The sequence below is a fragment of the Hirundo rustica genome, chromosome 2 (assembly GCF_015227805.2).
Source record: "Hirundo rustica isolate bHirRus1 chromosome 2, bHirRus1.pri.v3, whole genome shotgun sequence".
In the NCBI taxonomy this organism is placed as follows: Eukaryota; Metazoa; Chordata; class Aves; order Passeriformes; family Hirundinidae; genus Hirundo; species Hirundo rustica.
This window is the reverse complement of record NC_053451.1, coordinates 28,446,804-28,464,102: the sequence shown is the minus strand read 5'-3', so window position 1 is coordinate 28,464,102 and position 17,299 is coordinate 28,446,804. Positions and strand designations below refer to the sequence as shown.

Here is a 17,299-nt window from a genome sequence, read left to right as displayed (position 1 = left end):
CCGGCCACGCTGCCGGCTGTTAACCCAGCACAGAATGCGCTGCTCAGGCCATGGGCTGCCAGCTTCTCCAGGAGAATGCTGTGGGAAGTGGTGGCAAAGGCGTTACTGAAGTCTATGCACAGCCTTTCCCTCATCCTTGGGCAGGTCACCTGGAGACCAGGTTGGTCAAGCAGGGCCTGCTTTTCATGAACCCATCCTGGCTAGGGCCGACTCCCTGGCTGTGCTGTGTGATTGCGCTTAGGATGCTTTGTTCCGTAACATTCCCTGGCACCGAGGTCAGACTGAATGAGGGGAGCCTCACTGTGGCAGCTGCTGGAACTCCTCTTGGAAGCATTTCTGCAGCCAAAGGAACAGCTGAGCACTGGAGAAGGCGTTTCTTCCATGTCCAGAGACAGGGGAGGGACCGGAGACAGGGACTCTCCAGGTCCCAAATGCAGCACGCGAGCGAGAAGCTTTTGTGCGCCCTTCGCTTTCCACTGCGGCTGGGTTTTTTTCTCAAGTTTAGTGGTTTATTTTTCCTGTGTCCTCCAACCAGAAAAATAATTCAAACCTCAGCGGCCCACCGCGGCTGGCGGGAGGGCGCTGCGTGGGGCGCACACAGGAGCTGATGGCACCGCCGGCCACCTGCCCTGCGGCTCTGCCGTGCCCTCAGCGGCGCCTGTGCCCCTCCACGAGGTGCCGGCGCTGCTTGCACTCGATGGAGCAGCACCAGCAGCTACAGGCGGCCGTGCCCGGCGGTGTCCGCTGGCGCTGGCAGCCGGAGGCGCCCAGGATGCCGGGCCCAGGGTCCCGGTGGCAGAAGTCCGGGCTGGCTCGCAGGTAGACTGGACCAGGAGCCGTGCAGGGCTTGAAGAGAGAGCTCTCGGGCACCAGGAGCTTGCGGGAACCGACCCGCTTCGGGTAAAGCTCTGTTGCCCCCTCAAACTTTTCCTTGAGGACGCTGCCCACCTGGCGGAAGGAAGGCGTGACCTTCCAGCAGGAGCCCGACACACCATGGCACTTGCACTCCACCTTCATATGGCCAGGAGAGCCCAGGGACAGCCTTCCCAACACCTCCCACGTTCCTCCAACACTCCACCCATGGGGCTGGAGATCAGGGGAGGGGAAGGGAAGAAGAAGGGCAAAAGTGTGTTTTAAAGCCCGGCCAATGCGAACAGGAGACCCACTCTGTGGGAAACAAGATGGTTTGGGTCTGTAAGATAAATCCCCGAGGCAGAGAGAGGGATGGGGAACTGTTCTGACCTGTGGGGCTGTGGGGAGGGGAACAGATCCGGACAGAGGTGAAGGATGTTCAGGGAACCAGATCTGACTGCGGCCCCTGCAGATGTCTTTCTATATTGAAGAGAGGCTGGGGGGCAGGGAAGCCCTTCAGAGCAGAACAGAGTAAATTATTTCCTAAATCATAGGTGGGGTCTGTGAGGCAAAGGAGACTGCACAGAAGTGGGGGGGGGGAGGCTGGGACCCCCTCCACACAGGCGTGAGCCAGCTCAGGGTAATCAGCACAGTGCTGGGCTAGGAAAGGCAGCAGGATGCAGACTCCTCTGGGAGCACGTGGCTGCCCTGGAGCGTCTGTTGGGATGTGGGGGCTGGACTGAGCTCTGCCGAGCCAGGGAGAAGCCCCTGCAGCCAGGCTTGCTCCCAGCCCTTGTCCGTACCCTTACCTCCCTCCCAGCCTCATCGCTGTGCAGGTTGATGAGTGCTCGGCTGGAGGAAACACCGCGGCTCCTCTCAGGGCTGTCCACAAAGGCCAGAGGGAAGGCAATCCCCTAAGGCAGGTTATCAGAGCAGCCTGACCACTGGAAACCTGCTGGGGGAAAGCAGCCTTGAGACAAGGAAAGAGGAGCCCTGAGAGGATCTCCCAAAGACCTGTGGAGGATGAAAGTGTCTCCTTTCCCGGTCTGTCTCCCCCTTGGACCTTCCCCTCTCCCACTTGCTCCCTGCCACCCACTTCTCCCTTCACCTTCAGGGCTGACTCCTCGGTTGTGGTTGCAGCCGCACTTGTGCAGCTCCCTGCGGCTGCAGGCACGGGACACAGCACTGACCTAGATGCAGATGGCCTAGAGCCAGGGCCTTACCTCTGCAGGACTAACCCTCTCTAGCCATATCTTAGAGCAGAAATGGGGCAGGGAAGGGGCTGTGGCCATGTTGTCTGTGAATTGGACATTCTTGCTGCCCATTCTGGTCTGCACCTCTTCAGCCTTACCATCCCTCTCCCTCCATGCTCCCAGACATGCCCCTTCTGCTTTTTGGTTGCCCAGATTCCTTCTTCCACCCTGTTCTCACCCTATTTTCTTTGGAGACAGCACCTCCCTAGGTGGCTTTCCAACCCAGACAATACAAGTACAAAGCATACTTACAGCCAGGTCACGGCAGCGACGTGCTGCACGTGGATCAGCATCACATACAGCCACACAAGCTCCATCATCTCTGTGGCAAAACTTCACCACCTTCAACCCCAGCACAGCAGCTGCCTGAATCCCTTCCTGTGACTTCCCACAGCCTCTGCCCAACAGTGGCTTTCACAGCAGCTCCAGCCCAGCACTGCAAAGCAGGGGTAGCCCCAGCCCTGGGCAGTGACCGTGGGCTGTCCAGGTGTGCCTGCCAGCATCAGAGACCCTTGTAGACCTTGTAGACCCTGTAGCCTGCAGAACCCTGCTGGGTTGCCCATGCAAGGTCGTGCACATCAGTGCTACAGCTTGGGCAGCATGGTGAGAGAGCTCTGAGCTAGGGCTCTGGGGTGGGCATCTGTCACAGGGAGCTCACATGGATGGGGACAGCATCGGTGTCACTCCCGTGGCCTGTGCCATCCTGTCGGGAGATGATGTGGTTGTCTTCCTCCATAGTTCAGTCACTTCTTCAGCAGGAAGCAGCCCAAGACCTGCTCAGCAGCAGACAGAGCCTTCCACACAAAGAAGAGGGCAGCAAGCAGCTGTTGCCAGACCCACCAGCTTGTCAACACTTTGTCACCGAGCCCTCTGGGGAGACAGAGTTTCCCTGCAGTGACAGCTTATGGGAGCAGAGAGGGGAAGACCTGCTGCCTCCCTCACCCACATCCACTGTTCTTGAAGACACTCCCTCATCTGCCTCCTCCAGGCTGGAGATTCTTCTTTTCTACCCTGTAGCCCCCATAGCTACAACAAACAGACACAGCCCAGCTGCTCCGTGGCTCTCTTAACTCTTTCCCTGGCAGTTCTCCCTTCATCTCCCTCATTTTCTTCCCCATGGACTGTCCTTTCCCAAGATCGATCCTTGTCCTTCTCCTAGGAGGCATAATGGTGTGGCTGCCCCCCTTCTCATTGGGTACCCCTTTCCTAAGAGCCCCTGGGAGCCCAGGAGAATGTGGGCTGTGTGACCAGGGAGCTGAAATGTCCCGGGACAAAAGACTGCCGTTCCCCCAACGTGGGAAGTGCCAGCTCTTCCCACCGCCTTGGAAGGTCAAACTCCTCCTCAGCCACAGGTTTCTGCTTTTCCTGTCTGAATCATTCAGAAAGTGAAGCAGGGCTGTTCTGGGCCTGCGGTGCTTCTTCCATAAAGGGATTCACCCCTTTGATCTGCTCTCCCACATTTTGCTGCACAAAGAGGTCTGAAGAGCACTGTGGTTTATCAGTCATCCTCTCAGACCTGAGCAGCCTCTCTCTCGTAGTGTGCATTTCTCTCCTTGCCTTCCCAGCTCCCTGCATCCCTCCTCCTGTTGGGTCCTTGCTCCTGCTTTCTGGAGCCAGCACTCCGGGGTGGCAGGCATGTTGGGATCTGCAGCATCAGGGTGTAGCCTCCAACACACACCCCAGTAATCTGGTCTTACCTGCTGCTCACTCAGACAGCGGTGAGGAAACGCCAGGGGTTGAGCTGCTCTTCCCCCACGAGCTGTGCCTCCAAGAGACAGCGAGGGGCACACGTGTGAGCCCACCCGGGGGAGGGGACACAGAGTTCGTGGGCTGATGCACCGAGATCCGGGGAGGTGAGTGAACTTGGCCGGGTGAGGATGCTGTGGGGCTCATGGGCTGGGTGCCACTGTGTCCTTGTCTTCTCACACACGGAAAAGCCAGGACCGCCGGGCTCAGCCAGGTGTGTGCTCATGCGTGCGAGGGGTGAGGGCTGCAGGGGAGGGGGAAGTTCCTACAGAATGTGTCAGACACTCCTTAGGCAAAGGACACCCCCCGTGTGGCATATCTGCAAGCTTTTATCAGCAGCAGCGCCTTGACGGGAACTGAAGAGACACAAAAAGCCGTGAGAACAAAGACCCCAGCAACTAGCAAGTGAAAAAAAAAGGCTCTGGTTAAAAAAAGAGAGGCACTGAAAAGAAGCAGGGCGAGCTCAGTGGTTCGGGTGCTATTGTGCCCTCCGAGGATTTATGAGCAGCAGGAACATATATCCCTCGGTGTGTCATTCCCTGAATGAGGAGTCAGTAACAGCAGAACAAGGGAGGCAGGAAGCGAGAAAATCAAACACCAGCAGGCAAGGGCTGCAGGGAAAGGGAGCCCACAGCAACTCCCCAGGGCAGCTGCTCTTGGGACAGGACGGCAGAGGGATTAGGAGTGTCGCCATGACTCGTGTCTTCTTCCAGGTGTGCTGAGACTGGCACAGCAGAAATTGGACTCGAAGCGACAGAGTGCCAGATGGGCTCTGCACAAGGTCAGCTCCCTTCCCGGCTACACGTGGCAGTGCCAGGTCACAGACCTCCTGGTAAATCAGCCCTTGTACTTTCATAGCACTGTGCCTCCCTAGCCTTGAACGCCAGGGACCGAGGTTCGTGGCAAACATGCCTTTGCTCGCCACAGACAGTGACACCTCTTCGGAGCCTGCTTCTTTTTGGGACCCTGCCACATGCCAGCGGTGCACAGCTGGGCTCCCAGGCAGTTCAATCCCAAAGCCCCCTCGCCCATGGGAGTGACAGGACTCCGAGTCTTTGTGCGGGCTAGCAATTAAATCAACTTTGCTCTCACTTCCTGTATTTCACTTCTACCTCCTGTTTAGCAGTGTTTTGGGGAGAGGGATGTTTTACTTTCCCTCTGTCATTCCTGGGGGTAGCTGAGTTAGCAAGACAAGAAAGTATTTGGCACTATGACCCAGGGCAGGTCTCCTCAGTTGCAAGGACACCTGGGTACTACTTCGTCCATGATTGCATTTACTGTTGTAGGACGTGGCTTAGCTTATCAGCTTTTGATAACAAAGTTCATGCTTTGTAGCCAGGCAGAAGTGCATCAGGAAGTGAGAAAGAAGAAGAGTCAAACTGCAGCATGCCAGATGTAGAATCAGCCGTAGCGCCGTAGGGGACAGCTGTGATTTGGATGAAGAGCCTGCCTGGTTCTGTTTCGATCCGAGCTGCTTTGCGGGTTTGGTGCCCGGATCGAGACCTCTGCAGTGGGAGCAATCAGCAAGCAGCGAGCTGGCATCCACGCTTGGCTCTTCTCCAGCAGTGAGGTAAGGCAGACGGGAACATCTGGAGAGCCGGACGGTCTGGCACCCTGGGCACCGCTCCCCGTGAGCTGCCGTGCACAACCTGCCAGGCCTGGCCGCGGGGCACTGGGGCACATCTGCCCCTCTTCAGCTGCCCCGTGGAGCTAGAGGTGCGAGGCACATCTCTGTGTTTATTCAAACTGCGGCTTTCTTTGGGATCCTGTGATACTAAAAGCACAGGCAGCCTGCAGAGCTTACTTGCCAAGGTGCCCACCATGGGAGCCCTCTTCTATGGGACTCTCATGAGAAGAAGAGGGGCAGCATCTCTAAGGACGAGGCAATAGCAGTGTGCTCAAACCTCTTGAGTTAATACTGAGGTCTCAGCTTTTGTATCATGTATCTCTCTTTAAAAACAAGCTATCCTAATTCTTGAATGTCTTCAAGGTTCTAATCATCACAAAAATCTAATTTCTTAAGCAGAAAAAGCACCCACATTTATTAAAAAAATATATATCTCTGATCTCTAGAGTAAAATCGGGTGCATTTTCTAAGGTTTGACACATTTTTGTTGTCTCCTCTTTGGTTTCAAATTAAGTAAGCGTGCTCATGCAGTTTGTGTTTTAAGTTCTGCGCCCCGATGCCACATTCGCTCTCTGCATTCTCACAGCAGCCCCAAAACTCCCCATGGTTTTATTGACAAGCCACAAACAGAAATGCTTACCCTGCAGCATGCTCATCAGTATTTTTCCAGCTTTCTTTTTCCACCTCACTTCTCAGCCCCATACTCAGATTCTTCATCATTTTTGTAGTGCTTGGAGGCAGGACTAGTAAGACAGTGCCAGGAGAGAGAGGATTCCCAGGACCGGGCAGCAAGATGCCAGGCACACATCCCATCTCAGGGCATGCCTGCCTGTTCTGCCCCCTGTATGCAAGTACATTTAGGGCTTCTCACCCCCCAAAAGAAAAAAGTCAAAATCCCATGGATTTTGCAAGTCACAGTCTTGGCAGTTGATGGTATTCAGGGGCTCAAACTGAAGAGGGAAAAAAATGCTTCCTCCACCTCCTAGGACACATAAGGTCAGTCTCCAAACAGAAAGTGTCCTCAGGATTTAAAGAGAGCATCTTGTTGTGAGGAGGGGGATTATTCAGCTGTGGTACCACTGACTCCTTACACAGCTGGTGGCTTGAGATCTCTTGGCAGCTTTTGTGCAGAGCAGTGAGTACTTGGGGTTTTTTAGAGGCAGCCACAAGGAGCATGCCTTTTGAGTCTCAGATGTTAAGGATAATCAGTCTCCTGCTGCCAGCCTGCTTTACCTACCCATAGCTTTCCTTTTTAGAGAGGCACAGTCAAAGCAGGACCTTCAAAGCTCACTGGAGAAACTCTCCGCACCCACAACTTCATCTTTCCAATGACTGTATGTGCATACATCTCATTTCAGGTCTTGGTCACAGTATCTGTTATGGCAAGTCTGAGACTATCAGCTTAGCTTCCATACCAACACCATATCAGACTCTTTCTTCTGTGTTTCCATCTACCCACGAAAAAAAAAAATCCCCTCAAAAACCCCAATCTGTTTTCAGCTCCGGATGATCTCTGCTGCCAGTTTAGAACTGTGCTGTTCAGTGTCTTGAAGGTTGAAAGGCTAGAGTATGTAGGGCAAGACCACTCAGAAAAGAAAGAAAACGTGATGGTGGAAAAAATAATGAACAGGTTTCTTTCACTGGTATTCATGTCATGAAAGTCTGGGGGACTTCCACAGCAGAAAATCCCTTTATGGGAAGTTCATAAAAGGACTGTCTCTGGTCAAAACAGTAGCAGGATCAAGCAGAGAGCAGCAAGATGAACTAAACAGTGTCTAAAACGACATGGCTCCCACCCCAGGGGTCCGAAAATAACTGAAGGGTGGAAGACGTGACTAATTGTGCTATAGAAACCTTTGCTTAAAACAGCTCTTAAAGGCATACTCAATTTAAGAAAAGGCTCTTGGGGGGTTTCAGACCAGGGAGCTTGATGGTTTTGCTGAACAAATTAGTAGAAGCTATAATAAAGGAAAAAATCAATTGGCATGCAGTCACATCTAATTACTGGGGAAAAGTCATCACGGCTTTTATAAAGGGATGCTGTTCCCACAGTTCTTCCTTAAAGGGCTCAATAAGCATGTGAACAGCGGCCCATGTGGATTTCCAGAAGGCTTTCAAAGGCGGTCTCACCAATGGCACTTAAAAAAAAAAAAATTGAAGAAAATGTTCCTACCTGGATAAAAAGTGCCTAAAAGAAGGGACAGAGAATGAAGGTAGATGGTTGTTTTTCTCAGTGGAGTTGTCAGACACCTGTGCTGGGTCTTAGACTGTTTGACTTATTCATGAGGGATGAATAATAAAATAACGGATCTGTTGGAGACATAAAGTTATTCAAGTTTAAAAAGACGAGGTTTGGCCGCGAAGAACTGCAGAGCTTAAGAGAAGTGTGATTGACTGGATTTAAACTAACAGCTGAAACTTTATCTGGTGAAGTGATGGGAAAAAGCAAACTGAACTGGCCATTACCACTTGCAAATGAGATCTACACCTACGCAGCTCAGTGCATCCATATCATCAGCACTGCGTGTTTCCAGCACCCCAGCACAGGGCTCACAAAGGCTGTAGCTGAAGTGGAAAGGTGCTGAGAAGGGCAACAAGGACATTCAAAAGTACAGAACAGCTTCTCTACAAGGGAAAACTATGAAGACAAGGACCCTTTAGCCTAAAAAAAAAAAAAAAGGGAAAAACAAAAGGTTTCTGAGTGGGAATATGGTGGAGGTTTATATTATCAGCCATGAAGTGGAGGTGAATAGGGATGGGTTTTGCTCTGTCTGTTCCAGCACTAAAGCTAAGAATTGAATCTAGCAGATAATGAATCAGAGATGGGTATATGGAAGTGATTCTTTACCTGAGGCACAAGTAAGCTGTGGAACCCCTTGGCACTCCTGGCACTGGATAATATAGATGAGTAAATTTTACATCAACTCAAAAAAACTACTGAAAAGAAACCAATGAAATAAAAGTTCCCTGAGGACTACTGAATACAACTAGGTCACCTGTGGCTCAAGAAATTCCTTGGCTACAATTTATGCTGGAAGCAGGAAGACAAATTGAGGCAGTGTAACTATGTGATTGTACTGTTCTTAACATAATCCTTTCACCATCCAGAATTTGAGATGGAATATTAGTGGTAGAAAGCCTGACACAGCATGGACTGTGCTTACATATTATATTCTCTAGATCTGTTAATTGAATACCTCTGGAAAGCTTGAGAAAAACACGCTGTCCGTAGAGATAAGTCCTTTTCACCTGACATCTGGCTGGTCTGAGTTCATGTGTTACAGCAGGTCATGGTCACTCACTAAGTCACAATCTCAATAACTTTGTTTCCATCAAGATAAAAGTCTGACCAGTCTGTTCAGTCTGCCATTCATTGTAGGGTTTTGGGTCTAGCAAAAGCTGACATGTTCTCCTAGAATTATAGAATCACAAAATATACTGAGTGGGAAGGGACCCATCAGGATCATCAAGGATCATCAAAGTCCAGCTCCTGGCCTTCACAGGACATCCCAAGAATCATACCCTGTGCGTGAGAGCATTGTCCAAACACTTCTTGAACTCTGTCAGGCTCGGTGCTGTGACCACTGCCCTGAGGGGTCTGTGCCAGTGCCCAGCCACCCTCTGGGTAAAGAACCTTCTAATATCCAACCTAAACCTCCCCTGACTCAGCCTCAGGCCATTCCCTTGAGCCCTGTCACTGGTCAGCATGGAGAAGAGATCTGTGCCTGCCCCTTCTCTTCCCCTCACCAGGCAGTTGTAGACCACAATGAGGTTTCCCCTCAATCTCCTCTTCTCCAGGCTGAACAGAACAAGTAACCTCAGCTGCTTCTCACACAGTTTCCCCTCAGGGTCCTTCACCAGCCTCATGGGCCTCCTTTGTACACTCTCTAATAGCTCAATGTCTTTTTTATATTGCCCGAAACTGCACACAGGACTCGAGGTGAGGCTGCACCACTGCAAAGCGAGCAGGACAATCGCCTCCTCTGACCATTGGTGATGCTTCTCCTTGACATTTTTTTAAGCATGAAACATTTCACTTGAAACCAACAACATTCTTGCACTTTTGCCTTGTCAGCTTATCTTATACTCCAAACTTGCACAAGACTTCATGCGAAGTATTCATCCACCAGGAAGGGTAGAATCCACTCAGATGTAGTTTGATAAACCAGTAGAAGTTTCTCTAAGAAACCTGTTTTGGTGATGGACCTGCACAAAAATACAAAAGGATGGGCAAGCTGGTAGCTGCCTGCACTCTTATGTTATTGGGTTTCCACTTCCATTGTTTAATATATTGTTACCAGAATGACTCTCTTCCTCTCTATGAGGTCAGCACACACTTATGTCTGCAGCAGATTCTCCCTGGATCTGTGCATTGCCACCCAATGCCATCCAGAAGGTCTGACAGGCCTGTCAAGTTGCTGAGTAGTATCAACCTCGTGTAAAGATATTCTCTGGGCAGAAAATTCTACTTTCCTTTTGAAGTAAATCACAATCTACATGGACTCTTATGAGGGAGTCCCTGTTTTGACCCCTGCAATCAGCTGTGGGGAGCTGGGTCACACCAATCCCTGCTCCAGTGTGAGTCCTTCCACAGGGTACAGTCCTTCAGGAACAGAGTGCTCCAACATGGGTTCACCATGGTCTTCTCCAGGGGCAACAGGAGAATCTTTGCTCCCATGCCTGGAGCACCTCATTCTCCTTCTTCACTGACCTTGGTGTCTGCAGGGCTGTTTCTATCCCATATTCTCACTTCCCTTCTCTGCCTGCAATTGCTGTCTCACAGTAACTTTTTCCTTTTAATTTTCCTTTTCCTTTTCCTTACCCCATGGTGCTACCACCATCACTGATGGGCTCAGCCTTGCCAGTGGCTGGTCCCTCCTGGCACTGGCTGTATCAGACACACAGGGAATTTCTGTCACACTCTCACAGAACCACATCTATAGCCCTCCCAGCTACCACAGCATTGCCATGCAAATCCCACTGCTGCTATTATATCATCTGGAGCTTTCTCTTGTCCAGCTGCTGAAGAAGATCAGTTCCCTCAGCATCTCCTCGCGGTGCAAGTGCTCCAGCCTCCAGACCATTTTGGTGGCCTTCCACTGGGCTCACTCCAGCTGATCATTGTTTGGACAGTGCTGCTTGTTGGTACCTAGAGTGGTTACCAGCCTCACACTGCTTTGAACTCATGTTTATCCACATGAATCCCACAGGACTTCTTTTTTTATTGTGCTCCCCTCCATGGCTGTGCTGCTCTGTGTTTCTGGGACAAGGGCTGCTTCAAGTTTTAGGGTGTTATAAGCAGCAGAATGAGGACATAACATCCAAATAAGCACCACTGGCCCCATGCAAGTAAGGACACCAAAGGAGCTGTGTGAATGTAAGAAACATAAGGAACTCAAAGTCACTGGAACTGAGGTTTGTGTGTGTTGTTTTACGTAAGCAAAGGAGCTTGGGTGGAGTCAGGTCTAACTGTACTGTAATTTTTTTTTATCTGAAATGGTTGTACAAAGTCCTTTTTCTCTGATACAGAACGTTACTATGTCATTTTTATTTAAAGTTCCTTCCAGTCAGCATTTTTCCTTCAAAACACTGCTCTCTTCTTATTCTTTCTCTTTCTCTGGAGCCGTCTCAACTACTTTCCCTGTGTGCTTGTGGTGTCCCTTTCTCGTATTCATGTGTTCTCAGTATTGATCAAAGCAAAGTGCATCTTCTGAGTGATAAATGATTCTGTACAACTGTCTTCTTCTGCCAGTGAGTAAAGTAAAGTAAAGTAAAGTAAAGTAAAGTAAAGTAGAGTGCCACTCACTTTTCTATTTGTCCATTTTCCCTCGTATTTTGGTTTCTTTTTGAGTTCTTGCTGCAGAAGCCACCACGGTGGGATTTTAACATTTCAAGAGATTTCCTCCTCTAACTTAAACTCTTCTGTTTTGGTCTTCCGCTCTGACCAGGAATTGTACTGACAGCTGGCAATGATCCTGCATCACCTTATCACCTCATAGCCACTGGAAAGAATTGCTGAACTGGGAGCAGAAGCAGACTCCACATTACCATCCCTGCCAGATGGCCACAGACCGGCAATCCAAAGCAGTTCCAGCCAAGAGAGATCTTGCCCATCTACCTGCCAGCTGCAGATGACAGGAATGACCTGCCCGTGGCTTCTCAGAGGGGAACGACTTCCCTCAGCGCCCTTCTTTGTGCCTCCTTAGCCCATCAACAGGCTCGGCCATCTCAGCGAGACCATCCCCTGATCCATGCTGGGCATGTCAGCGTCCAGCACATCCAATACGTCCAATACGTCTCAGACGTGCAAGGATTACACCTTCAACCACCACCTGCTCATGCCTGGCTACACCCTGATATTCATCACAGGTCTGATACTCAACGTGGTAGCCCTGTGGATATTCATCCGATACCTGCGCCTGAAGTCTGTAGTGATGATCTACATGTTGAACCTGGCCATAAGCGACCTCAGCTTCACGCTTCCTCTGCCCCTGCGACTCTACTACTATTCCAACCACCACTGGCCCTTTGGCAGCATCCTGTGCCAGGTCTCGGGCTCAGTCTTCCAGATCAACATGTACGGTAGCTGCCTCTTCCTCATGTGCATCAACCTGGATCGCTACGTTGCCATTGTTCACCCGCTTCGCTGGCGGCATCTGCGGCGCCCCAAGGTGGCCAAGATCCTCTGCTTCATCGTCTGGGTTGTCATCTTCACGGGCTCCATCCCCACTGCCATAGTCCACAAGCAAAACCACTGCGAAGTAAAAAACCAGACCATTTACCTGTGCTTTGAAAGCTTTAGCGACAACATGTGGCAAAACAACCTCTTCCCTCTGGTAATCCTGGCTGAAATCTTGGGGTTTCTCCTGCCTCTCAGCTCTGTGACGTACTGCTCAATTCGGATCTTTCAGGAGCTCTGCCAGACCAGCCAGACGAAGACCCTGCGACAGCAGAAGACTGTCCGTCTCCTCCTGGTCAATCTGGTCATCTTCATCATCTGCTTTGTGCCCTACAACACTACCCTGGCCGTTTATGGGATGATAAAGGCCCGGGTGATGAAGGTTGAGGAGGAAACCCAGGCCTCCGTGCGCCAAGCGTTAATCGTAACGATGATGTTGGCCAGCATGAACTGCACGCTGGACCCCCTGATCTACTACTTCAGCACTGAGGGTTTCCGTAACACCTTCAAGAAATTGCGGCGGGGACAAGCCTGGGACTCAGAGATGGGAACGCTTAAGCATCAGATTGTGGAGAGTAAGTCAACCCGAGACCACGCTGTGTCTAAAGTAAAACTGTTCCCAGCTGCAAACTTTATCCGTCCCAATGAATCCTCACCGTCACTTCCTACTGCAGTATTTCTGAATGGCCCCATCGAGGACTCGGAAATTTAAGCCCGGGAAGGCCACACCATTGCAGAGTCACACCTGCAATGGCTACAGCAAGCCCGTGGGATACAGCAGACTGTTTGAGGGAGCACAGCAGACTGTCTGTGAGTGAGCGTGATGGTGCAAAGCTGAAGGATGAAAGGTTGCTTTGAATAAACAGAGGTGCCTTAGTGACATGGTCATACCTGACTCTTTTGGTGCAGGAAACAGTGGGGAACAAGGATTTGACACAAACTTAGCGCGTCTAGGTCCGGCCAGCATGAATTCCTATAGCGAGTCCATTCTTCTCTGAGTAGCTCCTGTCTGCACTGTAGCCGGAGGCAGTTCTGGGGATGGTCAGAACACGGATACGGTACTCACTGCTGACAGAGTGAATTTACTAGCGGTGGCTGAGGAAAGCCTTTGACCAGATGTTTCAATTTGAGTCATAGGTCCAGCTCAGGACACCTAAATGAGTATCTTAATTTTCCGAAAGAACTGAAGCATTTAGCAAGCTTTGTTGAGGTCAAGGAGAACAGCTGAGTTTTCAGTAATCTTGCAGAAAATAGGTTCCTAATTGTATAGAAAATCACAGACCTTAGCAAAACAATCCTCAGGAGTATGTCAGATGTGCAGCTGTACACACACACACGTGGCACAACGGCTATACATTTACCTAAAGCAAAATGGCTTGGGAAACACTAGCACGCTTAAAAAAACTACATTTCCAATGGCCCCAGGAAAAAAGGAGAGGATGCCAATATTGTCATCGTGTCAGAAGCTCATGCTGACGTTAGTGCTTTGCACCCTCTTGCTGCTGGCCCCTATATAGGATGATGGATTTCAGGTCTGAGTGATTTTCACTGTTGAAAAGAAATGATGTCACAGAATGAGGCTGCGGTGAAATGTATTTGCTTGCACAGTTTGTACATGCTTTTTCAGGCTGCACTGTATGTGAAAGCCCTATAAATCTCCCCAGAAGTGCGATCCAACTGTACACAGGCAGTGCCAGAAGGCCCAGTTTTTCACTCCCGCTGATGGCCAAAGGTTGCCTTTCCAATTGCACTGCAAAACAGCCTCTCTGTGGCTTCCAGCAGGTCTCAAGCTATTCTGGAGGGGATCCATTACAGTGGTTTTGGTTTTTTTAATGTAAAAGGGAAGGTCAGGGAAAGTGACAAGAAATGCAGTCCAAAGTGCTAGGGTTTATAGTTTTTAGACTTCTCAATAAGCAATAAATCTGGTTTCAAGTTTCTACCTCATGACCGCTGTGGGAATAAATGTATTGTAATACATCACGGATTTGTGTTAGGAGATACCGGGTTTTAAACCCATTTTTTCCAGTCTCCCTTGAAGACCCTTTTATGATCTCTTTTATGAGAGATGACTGCGAAAGCAGGTCTTCAAGAAGACCTGCAGAAGATGATGAGCCTCTCCACAGAGGCATCCTTGTGTCACAGCCTGCCTGTGAGACATACGCCCTAGGTGAGCCAGCTCTGTCCCCTTGCTCAGCCCATGCATCACCAGCAGAGCAGCCTTGAAATCCATTTGCAGATGAAGAACTTTTAGTGGTGCCCAAGAGAGGCAGGGAGAGAGGTGGAAGAGGGCTTGTAGGGCAGTAGATAATTCTGTTTTAAAAACTCAGGACTGCCATGAATCGCTTTGTGACATAGTGCAGCTGGAGAGGAAACAGAGCTGTGTGCATCTCTTCTGCCTTTTGTTCTGGGATTTATGGGATAACAGAGTGACATTACAGTAGATGCACTGCTGTCCATTTTCAAACCTTACACCACCTTCCTCCTTCCTTGACCCCTTTCCTTGTCCCTGTCCCTCTGGTCCCTTCTCCTTTCCCCAGTCTAATACGCCACGCACCTAAGCATCAACATAATGCCTTCACAGCTATGTTTTCTTCCCTACCCAGAGAAGTTACATCTTTCTTTCCTTTTAACATGGTTAGAGTGCTGTTAAAGGTTCACAGGAAGATTTGGGTGGGAGGGGACCTCTGGAGGTCTCCACTGAGACTGCCTGCTCACAGCAGGTTGGTGGGGGCAGTAAGGGCTGGCAGCTCCCTAAAGGAATATAAGAGCTGAGATTGTAACAAGGCAGGCAGAGGAAGAGGCTTAGCCAGCAAGGGAAAGCATCTGAGCAAGGGGACAAAGGCAGGTATGGGCAGATAGGCAGGCTCAGCTGAGAATCCAGATCATCAGACAAGCTTGTGGTGATGAGGCAGGTCCAAGGTCAAAGTAAGAATTTAAGTCACCATCAGGATCAGGTCTGGAGGCTTGAACCAGGGCGAGCCACAGTCCAGAGATTACCTGACGAGTCCATCAAGACAAGGCATGTCTTGGGTCAAGCCAGGAAGCCTATCCATGGGTCTAGATCCACAGATTGCATGGTCAGACATGGGTCAGAGTCCTCAGGAGCCAAGGGCAAGAGCACCAGCCTAAAAGCATCTCCTGGGACAGGGGGTCAGTTCTGGCTGAGGCTCCAGCAGAGCTTTCTGGAAACTCTCCCCAAAGTCCTCAGAGGGAAGAGGCTGCTCTCAGCTCCACTGCCTCCCCAAGCTCATACATCCAAAGCCCCAGGAGCAGAGAGGATGTACTTGGGACCCCAAGGCAGTTCAGGTTTCTCAGAGCCTTGTCCAGGTGTCTTCTGAGCGCCTCCAAGGATGGCAATTCCTCAGCTTCCTGAGGTACCCACACCAGGGCTGAAGCGTGCCCTGGGGAGAGGCTTTTACTAATGCTCACCAGGATTGTTGCAAGTCATGGCTGTTGTGCTTTCTCGGGGCCACTACGAGCAGAGCCTGGCTCTGCCTTCTCTTGGCAAGCTTGCCAAGTATGAATGAAATGTCAGCTGGCAGATGCCACTCCTTCGGAAGAGGCTGCTCCTCGGCTGAAGTTACAGTATCCTCCACTACACACCGCTTCTCAAAAAGCACATCAGAAAACACGAGCTTTTCTTGTAGCCTCATTCCTGAAAATAGTGGAACTATTTTTACCTGGAGGATTTCATAAATATTCCACCTTCAGCAGAGGAAATTTTAGCTCAAATATTTTGACTAAATTATAAATAACTGCAAAGTTGATCTCTTAATGAATTTTATCAACAGGTTTAAAAATAAAGAGGGCTGCTGGTCGTGTTACACGCAGCAGAAAAGTTCCTGACTTTGGGCTTCTGAAGGCTTTGCTTCATTGTTACATATAGACAGTGGTGAGCCCACTGTGGGCTGTTGTGCTTTGTCCTCTGGGTATTTTCAGCTTGCATTAGTTTTGTTTTGGTTTTGAGGAGTCTAGTCAAGTGTAATTGCTGTGGATTGTAGAGAGGATTTGGGATATTTTTCATGTTTGACAGAGAGAACTGGTGTTAACTAAGTTTCTGCTTCCGCATTTTTGCCTTGTAAGCTTCAGGAGTTGTTTTATTCCATCACATGGTGATAAGGAACAGCACACATATGTGCTGTCTCTTAGTGAAATGAGTCATTCATCCTTATCTTGCTTTATGGCTTTTTTTTTTTTTTTTTTTTTTTTTAATCAGTGTATAAAAAAAGCCAGACAAACAAATCTGAAAGTTCTAGGTTGAAAGCCTGTGTTTAGAATAACAGGAGCTACGTGAAGCAATGATATTTAAGAAGGGAAAGTTAAATGGGAATATTAACTTAGCAAAGTCTTTTCAGCCTGTATAGGTGACCCTCTACATCCTACTGTGATAATTCTTGAATTAGTATTCTTGTTACGTATGTCAGAGGTAAAAGGTGCCATTCACTACTTCCCTGACTTTGTGTCATTTGCAGATGCGAACATTAAACAAATGTCTCCTCGTCAAGTAAGACTAAACAAGTGAAAGGTCAGAGAGATGGCAAAGGCGCACAGAACACTTATTCCGTACGGATCAGACAGTATCTGCAAACATGTACAAATACATTAGGATTTCAAGTCCTTTGGCTTCCAGAATGGATATGTCCTACGCTTCTGGAAATGGTTCCCTACTTGCATGATATATAAAAGTATTGTTATGCCTGTTAATCATGACCGTTAATATTAAAATGTGTTTTATACTTTTTAGAAACCCTCTGATACTCTGAGTTCTGTAAGTCTGCTTGAAAAGATGTTTCAGAAGTCCCAGAACAAGCCAGACCTTATCTTCAGATTCCTTTTATTACTGTTTTTATTCCTTCCACTGGGTACTGGCTGTTTGCCTCCCACCACTAGATGTTTCCCTACAACAAAACACGTATTTTGTCTTACAAATGCCCTGAGCAACTTCAGCTGTGCCCGCTTTGAGCTTGGGAGGTACCCCCTGCCTTCCACTCCCCCCCATCGCGGGGAGTTGAAACGGATGTCCTCCAGAGGTCCTTCCAACTTAAATAATTGTATGGTTGCCTGACCTTGCGTTTTAGATGCTGATCTGTCAGCCCAGGCATTTTTTCATTATCTTTCCCTCCCGGAGTTGTTCTTGCTCGG

At 49.6% G+C, this 17,299-nt stretch overlaps 2 protein-coding genes across 2 annotated transcripts; one reads left to right on the top strand and one right to left on the bottom strand.

The window, feature by feature from the left end:
* Window positions 1-648: 648 nt before the first annotated feature.
* LOC120748263 (protein Wnt-4a-like) lies at window positions 649-2,425 on the bottom strand. Its single transcript, XM_040054384.1, is given in 4 exon segments — window positions 649-1,053; window positions 1,662-1,804; window positions 1,961-2,016; window positions 2,358-2,425. Coding segments are annotated over 4 exon segments (672 nt in total).
* A 2,158-nt stretch (window positions 2,426-4,583) lies between these two features.
* Window positions 4,584-16,828, top strand: LPAR5 (lysophosphatidic acid receptor 5). Its single transcript, XM_040055749.2, has 3 exons — window positions 4,584-4,632; window positions 5,187-5,421; window positions 11,427-16,828. Exon 3 carries the CDS (start codon window positions 11,730-11,732, stop codon window positions 12,867-12,869), a length of 1,140 nt encoding a protein of 379 aa, XP_039911683.1. The 5' UTR covers window positions 4,584-4,632; window positions 5,187-5,421; window positions 11,427-11,729; the 3' UTR covers window positions 12,870-16,828.
* The last annotated feature ends 471 nt before the right edge of the window (window positions 16,829-17,299 follow it).